The following is a 15,903-nucleotide window of genomic DNA, read 5'->3' as shown; positions in this document are numbered from 1 at the left end:
ATTGACACATGGCCATTCCTAAAGGAGGTGCTGACTCTGGATCATCACCCTTTCATGCATGGCAGGAAAACAATCAGGAGCTCAATTAGTGTGCTATTTGTCACACTACTTAGTATCTTCTGTTTAAGTAGCATTTTGTGCAATTAAGTCACATGAGTCACCAGAGGAAACTGTAAATAATGATTAAAATCACAAGCATCCTCTTAATTATCCACAGTGATCCTGCCACAAAACCTAGGGCCCTCTAGAGGGCTGAGTAGAGATTTTCCAGTTCTGCCTTGTAAAAATTTTTAAGAGATAAAAATGAAGTCAATTATAGGGAAGGAGCCCAATCATTTAAAAACAAATGAAATACTTGAAGCCCATTCATTAAGTATGAGGACCAAAGGTTCCACAATCAAGATGCTATCTCAGTCTGTTCCTGCTGCCAGAACAAAATACCTTAGACTGGGTAACTTATAAAAACCAGAAATGTATTACTTACAGTTTTAGAGGCTGGGAAGTCCAAGATCAAGGAACTGGGAGGTTGGACGTCTAGTAAAGGCCCGGTCTCTGCTTCCAAGATGGTGCCTTGTTGCTGTGTTCTCCAGGGGGGACCAGTGCAGTGTCTTCAAATGGTGGATGGGCAAAAGGGCCTACCTAGCTAGTTCCATTGAGCCCTTTTATAAGGTCACTAATGCCACTCTTAGTCACCTCTGAAAGGCCCCACCTCTTAATTCCCCCCACCTCCAGTGTGATAGAACTAAATTCCAACATATAAATTTTGGAGGGACACATACATTCAAATAACAGATGTCAAAAGTAAAGACCAGAGGCAATATCTTACTATTTCTAATGCCTAGAAAAATCTGTTTTTCTGTTCAGGGAGAAAACAGGACTGGGCTGGGAAAAACAACCTCCTGTTTTACAGGTGGCAGCCCACCTTTGGAGAGGAAAGAACACAGCTTAAACTTCCAAAATGTAAGCCTGGAGTTGACCAATAAGATATGTTATACCCATTTAAAAATTTAAGACAAAAATAAGGAGGTTAAAAAAAAACACACCAGCTCCTTTTAGTATAATGAATGAGAAATTCTGACTGGAGAAGGGGTTTCACTTGACTATTCTTGGTTCATATACTCCAGTATCAAATATAATTATGGAAAAAAAACCCCACACTGGATTATGCACATTTTTATTGAGAGTTTTGTCTAATGATAAACATTTACAAAGGAGTAAATGTTATGTAACTTCTCATGGTATGTAAGTTAGAAGCTGGGCAGCAAACACAGTTACCAAGGGTCATCTGGTTCTTCATGAGAAAAGCCTGTTAAACTAAATTAGGGAAAGAGAAAAATTTAAATATAAAAATTAAAAAAATTTGTGTCAAGTTTATTTGGCATCTTCATAATGTTCTCAATTCCTTCCCTGGGGGGGGGGAGGGGTTTCTGCCCTAGCTTACAATTTATATGAGAATCAATTTCACAAGTTAAAAAACGCAATTGTTTTTATAGTTAGTCATTTTGACTGATTCAATAACTTATTTACAGGCAGTCTCAAACATTTAGCCATTTCTCTTGGCTGACAAAATGAGCAATGTTTGTGTATGAAACAGTGTGTGGGGAAACCAGGTACCTTTCGACTTTGTCACTAGATTGCAGCGTGTCCACTGGGGAGCCTTCTTGGACCATCTTTTTTGAGCTCTGATTACATAGGGGAGGGAGGGGGAAGAATTTTGAAATTAGATATGCATTAATTTTATGAAATACTTTTAAGAACCATTTTTGAAATATATAATTTAAAAGTCTAAAAAAGAGGTGACTTTTAAACATGAAATTTAAGCAAATACATCAAAATAAACTATAGGGTATGCATTGAACAACACAAAATTTCATACTTTTACAAAATATTAATGTCAGTACTAATGCATCTGCTATATGATAGATCTTTCTTGTTCTTAAAATAATGAGCCACCCCAACTTTACAAATGAAAATTTCTGAAATGTTACCTTAAGCAAAAAAGCTATGAATTTTTGTCAAAGGAGTAATATATTTAAAAGACTCAACATTACATTTGAACTTTGGATTTTCTATACTTTTCACTTTTTTGTCTTCAACGGGGAAGACAGATTCCTGTCTTAAGAAGTTAAACCACGGAAGGCCTGGGTGTCCCCTACCCACAGATTGCCCTGTCCATGGCATTGGCACCTTATCTGCCATCTCCTGGTCTTTCTCCTGCTGGATGATTTTCATATATTTCTCTAGAGGATTTTCACTGTGAGCAGATTTGTCTTTCATTTCTTGATTACTCATTTCTAATTCATTTTCCATTTCAATCTTCACTGATTCTTCAATCACCCTCTATAAAACAGGCACCAAAACAAAATACACAGATACATTTGAAAAACTTTTAAGTGTTTTAAAAATGCACTAATATAATCCCAATCCTTCCAGTACAGCCTGTATGCCAGAGAACTAAGTCATTGCTATCATCAAAGGAAGACAAATATGTCATTTGAATGAATGGATTAGTCTGCAAGTGTCCTAGGCTTTAGATTTGAATTAACCAGGAGTCCAAGGACCATCCTATGTTAGAGTAATTGAAGCAAGCCTTAGCAGGTGTGTTAAGTGGACAGAGTAATCCATCTGCTAGGACCAGAATGGGAACACAGAAGGCAAGAAGATAACTAAAAGAAGGAGGGGGGCAGTGTGTGCCCCAGGAAGCAACTGTGGACTGGCAGCCACCTCTTCCCTTGGGTTCTTCTAGTCCCAGCTAGCTGATATTGACAGCCTCTTTAAAGCCTGTTTTCAAAGCAAAGTTCTGCAGCAAACCACAGTCTACCTTTTTTACAGGCTTGTTTTAAGGATCAGATGAGAATGTATAAAAATTACCTTCAAAAACTATCCTTTACTACAAAACTCCTAAGCTGCACAATTGGATGCAGCCTTTCTCACTGCTTGTAAGACAAGGAGAGGAGGGGGTGCCTTTTTAGGCACCTGCCTCTGACTTTGGACACCAATTGACTCCCCTCCCTGAGCTCAATGTACTTAAGAAAGGCGTACAATGGAGCAACCAGTACAGAGAATCAAGTCATATTTATTATTATTACCCTTTCCTGATCCAGTTTTTCTAGTTCTCTTCGTCCCCTTTCTAAAATTTCTTGTAGGTTACTCTGCCTTCTTTCTTCTCTCTGCCTTCGTTCTTTCACTTGCTGTTCCCATATTTTCTCTTCTTCCTTTTCATCAATTTGTTTCTGATCTACACCTAATAGGACAGAAAATAAAGAGTATCTTCCAGTATCACACTGTTTAAATGAATGTAGGACCAGTCTGCAGGAGTCCTTGCTAAGGCCCACGGAGACTCTGCTTGGCTTTTAGTTGACTCTCTGACCTGCTTCAAGTCACTGTTTCATTTTCACTGACTTCAAGCCCCCAACTCCTTGAACTGCACCCTACTTCACTTGACTGAGGCGAATACAAGTCACCCTCACCATGACCAACTCCAACTGTCCTTCCTTCATGTCACATGTTCTCATCCTCTTCCAGATCTCCTCATTTCTTTCCAAGGCAATCCCTGCATTTCTGCCTCTGCCTTTGATTATAATCCCTCTCCTGTCTTTAGGACCCTGACTGAGCCATGAATCCCTGTTTCTGTACACACTAGTTTTAGAACTCTTACTCCCATAAAGCTGCTCACATGTGTCCTACCCCAACAAAACAGAACAGAAATCATCCCACTGCCCTCCCCCGGCCATTCCAGCCATCTCACTGTTCATTCCCCACTTCCTCCAAACTGACAGCAGCGCTTCCTGGGGTTTTAGTGATCACTTGTATATGGATCCCTTCCATATCTTTTCCTCTACTCCTGGTGTCTCTCCCTAGCCTCTCTCCATATTTCAGATAGTTCCCTGTCATCCACATGGGGAAACCCCACAGCACCAGCTTCCTCCCAGGCATGATCATTCCAGTCCTTTGATCATGCTCTTTCTACCCTCCATCCACTCAGCCACCAGCACTCGCAGGTTCATATACTCTGTTCTGTGGCTGCAACGGGCCCTTCTCACCATCTCCCTGGACTACTGAAACAGCCCAGTCAAGGCTCTCCCTGCAGCCAGTCTCTGCCTTCCAACAACCTGGCGGCCATCTGCACCAGGCATTTCCTCAGGGGAAGATGTGGATCTAGAGTCCAATGCCATGGTAGTTGGGCTCTGACAATATGCCTTTTTCTTCCCAGATGGATTTCCTACATCACTACCAACTTTGTACTAGAAATATTTCATCCGTACCAACCCACTCACTGGGGCCTAGCCATGGCTGTATCTTCCTTGCTCGGCATTTGCCTTCGCTGTCTCCTCAGCCTGTAGCACTCTCTTCCTCTCACAAAGCCTACAATGCTATTCAAGACCCGACTGAAATGCCACCTCCTCCTTATTCCTGAAGTGACAAGTAACCACTCCAGCATCTTACTTGCATGATGTCTTGTACCTGCTTTGTCAAAAACAAGTACTCGTTTCTTTCATTTCTACTCCTTCCAGGCAAGGCCCCTATTTTAATTACTTGTCTGTTCCCTCTGCCTCTTGGCACAGGTCCCTACATCTCAAAGGTTTAATTAGACCCCAATCCCAGAGACAATTATGCTGACCTTTCTCTTCCGGCTCTGACCCATAACCTACATTTTTTTTTTTTTTTAAACCCAAGCAATGCTAATAAGCAGAAAAATTCATAAGGTCAGCAGAGGACCTTGAACCTTTTTGCTGAGTCTTGTTCTAAAGTCATCAGCAAGAGCCGAGTTTTACTAATAGGAGAGAAGCAACAGTTTCTTCTCTCCCCCCTCATCTCTTCTGAATACTTCTCATGAAATTAAAATACCAGAGGAGACAGCTGATCAATTCCACAGGCAGAAATGCAACTTCCTCCTTGCTAGAAGAAAAAATGGTTACTCCTAAAAAAGATCGCTTTCTTATATGGAATAGTCATCTCAAAATAGGAATGCTGCTTAAGCAACAATTAAAAAATAAAGAGGAAGAGTGACCTGCTTCTCTGCTCTGGTGTGTATTTTGTAACTGCATGGTGGTATACAGAAACCTCTTTGGACATGAAAGGAAAGAAAGGAAGCATGTCCACTGGGCACCTCCTGGACACCAAATTTCAGCCTTTCTGAATTCCTTTTATGCCCAGATGAAGAGGTGAAATGATGAATATAATGATTTCTCAATAGCCAAAATGTTACTCGCCATGCTGCTTAATAATTTTTAAAGGCAGTAGTATTATAATCTAAATTCCATCTCAGAAGCAGAACACCTAGTTACTCAGTTGATTTCCCTTACCCTAGCACATTATTTGTATTCCCTCACTCAGGTCTGTGCCAAACGGCTGCCTGTAGACACTCCCTCTCGTGGCCACGGTCCCTGCCCAGCTGCTGCGGCCCCTCCCTGCTGCAGTCGTGAGTGATGGTTTGCTGACCATCTGCCATCCCCACTAGAAATCCAGGAAGGCGAGGGCTTGGGCTATATGCTCAGCCCCGAGCAAAGTGCCTAGCAGAGATAAGGCTCTAAACCAAGTCTCACTGAGTGCTTTCCAAAGCAGATTGACTATGAAATCAGCAAAATCAACCCTCTCAAAATCTCTTGCCTCTTTCAGTAATTCTACACATTCCTGAGTACCATGACTAAAACCAAGAAACTACTAACAAGAGGTTTTGGATATGTTTTGGGTATGATGTTTTTCCAATGTTTGGGAGGGACTAAGAGGTGGCTTTACTTGAGAAAATTCCTTTGAGATTTGAGGATTAAACACTAGTCCAAGAAGAAAAGGACCTGGCTGTTGGCTGAGCCCTGGAACAAATCACAAAGCTCCTACAGCTCTCTTCCCATCTCCCTCCACCCTCAGTGAGGGAAGTGGGTAATCTGGAGGAAAAGAGGAAAGAGAAAGTGAGCCAGACAAGGGGAATCTGATGGCCAGTTTTCCTCCAGTGCTAAGCTAACTCAGCATCACAGCTTTTCCAAAGATTGAAATACAAAGCTTTTCTGTCCTAATTTCTCAAGACACGAAGGAAACAAGTAGATAGAAAAAGAAATAATATTTAAATGTTACAATTACATTAAAGATATATGATGGGAGTTAACTCTTATTTCAGTTTTTCACCGTGATTTCCCAAGATAATAAGGCTCCCATGGAATAGCTTTTGCAGAAGAGTCTTGGGGAAAAGTCCAACTACTATGCCAGACACTGAAGATTTAATGGAAATACTCTGTAAGCAACTGGCCTGGGGAGCCTAAATGAGAAGCCTTTCCTTGTAATGCGTCCTTTCCTTAGCACTGTCTTGACATGTTCACATGGGAATTCAGAAATGTCATTAACAATATAATGACACTATAACCCTCAACCCAAGATTTTCACTAATTTACACCTACAAGAAGACCTCAGTGACACATGAAATAATTCACAGAGCACACGGACTGGTATTAAGTATGCGACCCTGCTGTTAGTTAAAAAAAAAGAACTTACTTGGGTGCTGATATGAGAGGGGCTCAGCAGCTGCAGCAGTGCCCACAGGAGGCATATCCCCCGCAGGAGAGAGCCCATCCATTTCAAACTGCCTTGGCACGTTCCCTGCATCTTCATGAGGAACAAACAATTGTCCCATGAGTCCTTAATAATAACAGCAAGACAAAGGAGGGCAGTGCAGTGTGGGGCAACTGACTGGAGCACAGGAACCTCAGCCAAAGTATCTGTGTGCGCCCTTTCCTAACGGGATTCTATGACGTTCCCAACATAACTACTTGCCACAGTCTTGCTTGTTAGTGTTCTTGTACTTGCAAGAATTAACTTTGTTGACAAAATTGGACTCGTTACCCAACAGGAAAATTAACCCAGTGACAGTGAAGAATTCAATTGGCTTGCTGATAATCATTTGAATTCTACTGAAATATCAATGATTTAACCAAAGACTTTAACAAATATTTACAAAATTTACTAAGCCCTCTAATTTAACTGTTCAAAATATGATACTTTCAGATTTGAAGATGACGTTTACAAGGCTAACCAATAGGTTATATACAAATATAAAGATTTTTCAAGCTGGTAAGAACCTTAGAGATGATAGGCTCTACATGCTTATTTTACACTTACAAAGTGGTTACAAAGTAAGACAGTCTAATGCAGGGCCATAGCCAGGACACCAGTTTCTGGACTCTTAATATTCTTTTATCTCCATTCTTTCACTAAAAATGAGGTTTTCTAAACCTGAGTAATCAATAGAATCAGTAAATTTAAAAAATAACATTCTTAGGCTGGGTGCGGTGGCTCACACCTGTAATCCCGGCACTTTGAGAGGCCAAGGCAGGCGGATCACTTGAGGTCAAGAAATCGAGACTAGCCTGGCCAATATGGTGAAACCCTGTCTCTACTAAAAATACAAAAAAAAAAAACCAAAAAAAAAAACAAACCCAGCCAGATATGGTGGTGCGCACCTGTGGTCCCAGCTACTCGGGAGGCTGAGGCAGAAAAATCGCTTGGACCCAGGAGGTGGAGGGAGGTTGCAGTGAGCTGAGACTGAGCCACTGTACTCTAGCCTGGGCAACAGAGCGAGACTCCATCTCAAAAAATAAAAACAACCATTCTTATATTCCATAAAAAGGAAAAAATAAAGAAAAATCACATTTAAAACCTGATAACTTTTAAAATCTGGTAAGTTAAAAATTCATTTATAAGCTTAGCTCAAACTCTGAAATTATTAGTCATACTGAAATGTTAAAAAAGCAGACACACCAATAAAAATCTTCATGACACAAAAATGAGGTGATACATCTGTACTTGTGATTGTATCACAAAATCAAAATGTCCCAATTTGTAAATGCTTTTCTTTTTAAACCAGTAGAGGGTTTCACCAAAACTAAGCTTTCAAGATTTTCAACTTATATAAACTGGTACTAATTTTTGAACTTACATTCAAAAGATGATTCAGAGTCCTCATTATCCTTAAAAGCTAGCTTGTCCACATCTGAAAATTCACTTTTGTCTTGAAGTTCAGTTTGTCTCTGATAAGGCCTAGATTGGAAGGATAAAACTCGTGAATATGCAGTTTTAATAACAGAAAACCCAAGAGCACAAGGTGACAAAAAGCCTTTTGTGACTCTAGAAAATGCTCTACAAAATTCCTTTCCTCTCTGTCTTGTAAAGAATAGCTCCACCTCACCGCCACCACTAAGCATTGTTCTCAGCAATTAACACCTGTTTACTCAGTTACTCCTTGTAACTATTTCACGCTGTGAAGTAGGCACTACAGTTGTTAACAAAAAATGTTATATACTCTGAATGCTATTCCTAGTTTAGTTTTTCACTAACCATAAAACATTTCTGAAAAAAATTCTGCACACTATCAGCCTGAACCAGCTGAAGATGCAATACCACAACCTTGAGTGAGCAAAGTGCCCTAACTCAGCCTACACATGTGTCTTATTCTTCCTTTTGGCTTATCAAAAAAAAAAAAAAAAAAAAAAAAGCTTTAGGACCATGACAAGTACATGTGGCAGAGAACTACATGAACACACAGAGCCCAGAACTAAGGAATCAGTTCTCTCTGCTGTGGGGCCCAGGTATGGGTAGGAGTCTGCTCTGCTCATGACTCAAATCACAGCCTGCTGACCCAGTGGTCTAGTTTCTAAAAACATCCACTCCTTCCTGTTTCAACAATCATACTCCAGACCCCCCACCTTGTTTGAATTTATTTCAATGACATGCAAGTCATGAAACTTATCTTTTTATATTTCAATGCCAAAATATTTTTAAAAGACTATTTAATGTGTAAAACTGTTCCAACTTTAGAAATAACCTCCATTTGTTTGCTCTCAGATTTTATACATTTGTTTTTTATCTTAATAAACCAAATCTATTCACAGAACTAGGAAGATGCTTATTAATACCAGATAGTATGGTCTCTATATCAACTTTAGCAAATAAGCATTATCTACTATTTACTAAAAGCAATCTTTTTCCCTCCAGGTAATTTAGATGAGTCTCAAAGATGACACATCATTTTGCAATCTGGTTGCAAATTCTATACTGCCATATGATCTGTAACAATTACCTAAAAAAAAAAAAATCCCAGTAAAACAAGTGAAGGCTGACAGAGTAAGTAACATGATTCAGCTGAAGCTAATCAATCAGAACGTTGTACTTACCCTGCTTTCTGCTCTGGAGGGCTGAAGAAGGGAGCAATGGAGAGGCTGTGCCTAGACTCAGTGGGTGATGGCAGGGTCATTCTGTCAGGACAAGGACTCGGGGAAGCAATGTGTGATCTGCCCAGACCTAAGGTGCAGAAAGAACCAAGGCAAGAACATTACCAACTGCATGGAGAAGATACTAATGTGGTTCCTAAAGAGCTCTCTTAGTTTGAAAATAAGTTGTTATCCTCATAAATAGCCAATTATGATGCACAAGATCCACAAAACTAATGATTCAAGCACCTAAATTAAATTGCAATGGCAATAATAAAATGTATGAAACCAACCGGCAGCAAAGGAAAGGCAACCACCACTCCCTAAACAGCTCTGTGTGCCAAGCAAACACTAGACTTTGCCACTCTGTCCCGCTGACCCTCACAGCAACCCTGCGTCATGGGCGGGGTGGCTACCCAACTCCAGAGCACCCTGCAACCCTTTGTGTGGGTGGCTTACCTTCCAGATACATTTCACTTTCAAGGCTTCTTTTTGCTTTTGGAAGAGGTGTGGAGGAGAGGCGTCTGGAGGAAGTGCCCCTGCGTAGCCCTGAGGCTGCACTGCCCGTCAGTGCTTCCAAGATGTCATTCCTTTCTTCTTTAAACGTGCCTACTTGAGGCTGCTCAGAGACAACTCCGTCCTCTGCAAAAATATGTCTTTCCGGAGAACTGAAAGTAGTATTTCTGAAGGGTTCTAGCAAATGCAGAGATGGTAGGCTCTTTGCTGGTAGTGGGCTTTTGGCAGAGTTTTTAATGACTCTCCGATGGTAACTTCTGAAAGCCTTTTCCAAGCGTTCGGCCTCTTGCTGAAGTTCTTTGACCCTTGCCTTAGCATTGGCTACAAACTCAAGCTCAGAATCTGGGGAACTACCCTCCACCCCTGCATCTGCATAATTTGTGATCCCTGATGCAACCATACCTGCTAGAATGTTTTCCTGTTTAAAAGGATTGTTCAAGAAATCCCCACTTAGCTCACCAATGCAAGGCACCATGTTGCCATTTATTAATCCACTGACAGAACGATCGATCACAGACTGCTTTGGATTGCAGTAGACTTCATTCTCTAGGGCTGCAGAATACAAAAAGCCAATTTCAAAAGTGAGTAGACAAGGCAGAGAAAAAAATTAATATACTTGAGAATATTGTTTGAAAAATGGAAGAGAGTAATAAGGAAAAACTTGCACATTAAACGGTTTCTGAAGCCATGGTAATGATAACCACCAACATTTATTGACAGCTTATCGTACCAGCTATAGCTTCATATGTCTTTTGTAACACAATATAATTTCAGAATCCATTACGCACAATTTTGAAATCCACAGGCTCTGAGAACTGAAAATTTATTCATAATTTGGTGGCAAAGCCTAACCAGACTTGAACTCATTTGGCTGAAAAGTTTGACCTGAACTGATGATGTAAACCCATTTATAATCTTTATTTATCCCAGGATGAATATTCATACAGATGACTGCAAAATAATTAATGTGTTTTACTACAGGATGCTGTTCAGAACTTCCAGGGCTATTGTGAAATCCACGGCACATGGACCGAGTTTCATATAAGGGAGTGAGGACCTGCATTCACAACAACACTCTCACTGCTCCCATTTTCCAGATGGGGGACTAAAGCTTACTGAGGCTGGGTCACATGGCTAGCAGGTCCAAGAGCTACTGGGCTTTCCTAATGCAAAACCAGTGCATGTGCCCCACTCTCCTGCAATGCCTCCCTATGATGCTAGAAGAAAGAAGCTTGCCCTCAGCAATGCATGCATGCAAAAGGCATGCAAAAGGGTTCTATCCTCATTTAACTATTTTTTATTGATAGGAGACTGCTATGATTTCAGCTGTAAGAAGTTTTGCTAAACAGAATTGAAAGAAAACGAGGAACAGAAAAAAGTAGAAATGAGTAGAGAGAAAAATAAAACAAGTGCTGGTAGAAGAGAGCAAGGAGCTGATGAGGAAAGAGTGCAAGAGGGAATGAGGAAGGCTCAGACCGAGCTGAACTGGTAACACATATGCACTTTCTCTGAGCTTGAAAGCAACTGAAGAAGAAAGTAGCTAAACTTCAGTATCTTCCTTACAAAGTAGGAAGGGGCAGAGATGCATTCACAGTGAAGACACAATAATAAAATGATACCAATAACCATTTCCTGAGTGTCTTTTATGTCCCAGGCACTCGACTGAAACCCATCTCATTTCATCTCTTTCATCATGGCTCAGCAGGTATTATTATCCCCATTACAAATGAGGAAATTGAGGCCCAAGGAAGTTAAAGTAGCACACCCAAGGTCAAACAACTTCAACTTCAAAACTTCAAAAAACTGGGGTCCAAAACAAGAGTTCTCTGATTCTGAGGGCAATGTTTTTTTTTGTTTGTTTGTTTTGCTAAACCACCCTGCTTCTCCTGCATGTTTATATATCTGTCTATCAAGGAATCCATAAAACTACTGAATTGGTGTTAACATTGTGGTAACAGATAAAAAAGGAAATCCTAGGATGGATGTAGGGACTTCTATGTCACCACCATATCTTTCCTATTTCGGGCATGAGGCTCTCCCAAGTCATGAAAAACCTATGATGAAGCAAGTCACTTTTGCTGATGATCCAGATGGTATTATCAAAATGGATAGAGAGTTTTACTTCTAAGATGACACATATTTCTATGGGTTTTCCCCTAACACATTAATTACTCAATATTCAATAAATTATGATCACTACATTTTCACATACATCAGAAGCTTTACACACAGAGTAATATTTATGGGTTAAAAATGTCTCTCACTTGTCTGAGTTTGCTTCAGTTGCAATTTTAAATCAGCAACCTGAGTAGTTAACCTCTTTACGGAAGCTTTGTAACCTAGTATCTGGGCCTTCAGCTGTGTAGAATGCTCAATCTGAAAAGATTCAGGAAAAGAGATCAATGTAAAACAAATCACAGCTTGCTTCAAAAGGAAAAGTTCTCTTATCATGCTTGTCCTCTTTTTGTTCTGCCAATTCCAAGAAGCTTTATGACAGGAAACAACAGGGTCCCTATTAAAAAAAAACACACCACACACACAGAACACACAAGTTTTTCGCCATCTTTTTCAGTCATATCAAAGAACTCTAGGGCATGCAGGCAAAAATCATAAGACAGTGAATGTAATACTTCTCAGGGTGAGAATTTACAGATAACAATGGGTACCTTCAGGCACTCAAAAAATGCTTTGTTTAGGTGAGTTTGCTTTCTCCATTTTATTACTATTACAAATATCAAATCATATTATCACTGCAGAATTTTCTCAGATGAGAAAGGATACCTTTAGCATATTTGGGGGAGTAATGTTTGATGTTACAGTAAATCTGATTTGCACTGGTGTGACTTGTGCCAAGTTTACATACCTATGAAGTGTACTGGTATCATACAGGAACTGAAGAAGATCAATACTCACTTCCTCTTGCAGCTGTTTGTGCAGAGCTTGCCTACGGCTTTCGAACTCCTCATGCTCAACTGCTATAGCCTTTTCTGCTTTCCATAGTTCTTTCTGAAAGACTGCAAGTTCAGGAGCTGGCTGAGCTAGGCCTAAAAAGGTTTAAAAAAAAAATCCTAATCATTATCAACCCTAAGTTTTCTTATTTCATTTAACAAAAACAGTTAAAGAAAGGGGTTTTAAAGTGTTACTTTGCTGTGTACTCACGCAATTAATTTGATATTTTCTATTAAATGAGCTCAGAGCAATCCTGACTCTCAAATTTTAGAACAAAAGAATTTAGTGCATGCTAATGCAAACGTTTTACCCTTGGAGTCCTACTCCAAGTAAAAGAACTCTTTCAAATCCTCAAATTAACCAGAAAGCCTGTTTCTCTCCTCTCCCATGCATAGAAGGAGCTCTCTATCTGGTCTACCTGTTGATGGCAGCGGGATCCAATATGATCTGGGCATCTGACAGCAGCAGTTGGGATCCAGTCAGAAAGCAGATGGCACCCACAATCAAGGTCATCTAAGAACCCTTTAATAATGGTTGACTTATTCCGGATATACATAAAGGATGGTGGAGTTCCCTGGGCTAGTACAGGGCCACACTGTTAGCACTGTTTGGGCCTGGAGGATCAGGGGAGGGAGAAATTCTCAGCACTGGAGAGAGGGAGGTGGTGCAGAGCACTGAGAAGAGGTCATCACAGGCATTATGACCTCACTTGGCAGTAAAGTGCAGAGGCCAGCCTAGGGCCACTGTATGTAGAGAGGCTGGTGTCCCCACTGGTCAAACCCCATCAGCAGTCAGAGGGCAAGGGAAGCCTTGATACCACCTAGAGGCAAGTTTGCAGAGTTTAATCCAAGAATCTTAATTTTATACATCTTCCCAATTTAAGCCCCCCGCTCATATAAGTACAAAGCAGTGTTGTAATACTGACCTAATACTGATTACTAGAACATGCAAATCAGAAAAAAACATACGGTTTAGGAGACGCAAGTTTTCATTTCTACTCTCTTCCAGTTGTTGTTTAAGCAATTTATTTTGTGCCAGAAGCTCCAGTTTCTCTTCTTTTAGCAGTGAATAATCACTCATCTCTTTAACCTTTTCATTTAGCATATGGTTTTGCTTTGTTATTGCCAAAGACTGGGCTTTGACAGACTCTAACTCAAGCTAAAATTAAAAAAGGAAAATTAACATTTCAATAATGACTTTACAGTACTGCAAAAGTAAAAGCTGGCAGGCTCCTTTAAGCATAGTGTCACAATTTGATTCAGGTCACTGGACAGAAGTCCGATTCTCTGTATTAAGATTCTAACTCTAATAATAAAAATCATCTTGTGCCCTAGAGTTGGGACAGAAGTTTTATAGGCCCCATCCCACAAAGCAAGTCCTTCTAAGATTATTATCCCATTTTTCAGAGGCAACCAATAACCCAACAACTATCACACATCATAGCAATATATATTTTTTAAATATGAAAAGGTAAGATAAAAATGGCTGGGCGTGGTGGCTCATGCTTGTAATCCCAGCACTCTGGGAGACTGAGGCAAGAGGACTGCTTGAGCTCAAGAGTTCAAGACCAGCCTGGGCAACATGGCGAAACCCCACCTCTACTAAAAATACAAAAATTTTCTGGGCGTGGTGGCACATGGCTGTAATCCCTGCTACTTGGGAGGCTGAGACACGAGAATCACTTGAACCTGGGAGGTGAAGGTTGGTTGCAGTGAGCCGAGATCACACCACTGCACTCCAGCCTGGGTGAAAGAACAAGACTCTGTTTCAAAAAAGAAAAAAAGATTCTGTGACATGTTGTGAAGTGCTTCCCTTTTCTTAGTATAATATATCTCATATTTGAGTATGAAAGCCTACAAAGTTCTCACGTAAGTCCAAGTTGCAAAATAAGTTGTATATACGAAATATGTTGGAAGTACCTAAAGCTCCAGCTTCATCCTTCAGACAGCAAGCACATGAATAGACAGAAAAGTAAAGAAGCACTTGCATGTAAAAAATGCACCTTATTTTGTTTTCATCTGTAAGATAACAATGTAATGACAAGAATTTTTACCTGCTGCTGATGGAAGGAGAGAACAGTCTGAGGTAGAAACTAATAGTAATGGCCACCTGCTGTGAACTAGGCACAAAGTTAGCTCACTGAATTCCCTCAACAACCCTATAATGCGGAATACGTCCTAGTTTACAGCTCAGGAACCTGTGGTCACAGAACTTGCCCAGTGACACACAAGCAGTTAGAGACATAGACAGGATTTGACCAGGACTCCAGGACCCAAAGCTCTATCTACACTTTCCTATGTAACATAGATTGAAATTAAGAACTACCAAATTAACTTCAGTTATTACCTTCTTAGCCATACAAATGGCAGTCCAAACATCTCAAGGGGATGACTTAAGATAAATTACGTATTTTATATATTTCATATATATTGACTATATATTTAACCAATATATGACTAAAATTTCATGTATTGGTTAAAATCTATTTCAAAAAACAATATGCTTAATAATTACCTCAAGTTCTTTCATACGATTTACAGATTGACTGAGTTCCTCCTTTTTTGAATTAATAGCTATGAGTTCCTCTTGCAAATGAGCAGCTTTTTCTGAAAGAAAGAGCCCACCAATTAAACACCATAATGTTTTCCTAGTGAGTACAAAAGCCGTTTAATATTTACGGCCAGTATGTCAGACCTAATGACCACTATTTCACAATCCAAATAGCAGATGTAAAGGGTCAAAATTTTCATGGGCAAGTAAGAAATAAACCCTGTTACCCAACAGGTTTGTGTGAAGCTATAACTGTCATGTATGTGGTGAAATTCCAGTTGCTACACATGCTAACCAGAGTTATGCCATCGCTCAGAGCACAGGCCCTAATACCCACAGCTCTTCACTTCCTTGAAGAGAAAGATCTCTTTGTAACTATATTGTAGTTACTATTTTATAGTTTTCATTTCATCTAACACAAGTCTATGTGGATATATCATCAAAACATAATTTGTTACATACATAATGGTACTAAACCATAAAAGAAGTACTAGTCTCCACAAGATAGTAGTAAAAAGGGGCTGGGCATGGTGGCTCACACCCGTAATCCCAGCACTTTGGGAGGCCAAGGCAGGTGGATCTCCTAAGGTCAGGAGTTCAACACCGGCCTGGCCAACATGGTGAAAGTCTGTCTCTACTAAAAATACAAAAATTAGTTGGGCATGGTGGTGCACACCTGTAGTCCCAGCTA

General features: G+C 40.2%; 1 protein-coding gene across 5 annotated transcripts in view; it reads right to left on the bottom strand.

Moving 5' to 3' along the window:
• Nucleotides 1–1,157: 1,157 nt before the first annotated feature.
• OFD1 (OFD1 centriole and centriolar satellite protein) overlaps nt 1,158–15,903 on the bottom strand; it is a 32,960-nt gene continuing 18,214 nt past the window's right edge. For 4 of the 5 annotated variants that reach the window (XM_017508822.2, XM_017508821.2, XM_017508824.2 and 1 more), the window contains 12 exons: nt 15,177–15,268; nt 13,631–13,820; nt 12,627–12,757; nt 11,978–12,089; nt 9,657–10,265; nt 9,162–9,288; nt 7,928–8,028; nt 6,487–6,597; nt 3,090–3,244; nt 2,188–2,340; nt 1,615–1,682; nt 1,158–1,314 (listed from right to left, as the gene is read on the bottom strand). In XM_017508822.2, the coding sequence (XP_017364311.1) occupies nt 1,272–1,314; nt 1,615–1,682; nt 2,188–2,340; nt 3,090–3,244; nt 6,487–6,597; nt 7,928–8,028; nt 9,162–9,288; nt 9,657–10,265; nt 11,978–12,089; nt 12,627–12,757; nt 13,631–13,820; nt 15,177–15,268 (1,892 nt within the window). In that variant the 3' untranslated portion in view covers nt 1,158–1,271. The remainder of the gene's footprint in view (nt 1,315–1,614; nt 1,683–2,187; nt 2,341–3,089; nt 3,245–6,486; nt 6,598–7,927; nt 8,029–9,161; nt 9,289–9,656; nt 10,266–11,977; nt 12,090–12,626; nt 12,758–13,630; nt 13,821–15,176; nt 15,269–15,903) is intronic. The other variant, XM_017508825.2, reaches the window with a different exon arrangement.

Source organism: Cebus imitator, unplaced genomic scaffold (genome assembly GCF_001604975.1).
Source record: "Cebus imitator isolate Cc_AM_T3 unplaced genomic scaffold, Cebus_imitator-1.0 Scaffold401, whole genome shotgun sequence".
In the NCBI taxonomy this organism is placed as follows: domain Eukaryota; kingdom Metazoa; phylum Chordata; class Mammalia; order Primates; family Cebidae; genus Cebus; species Cebus imitator.
This window is presented reverse-complemented; position numbering and strand designations above follow the sequence as displayed.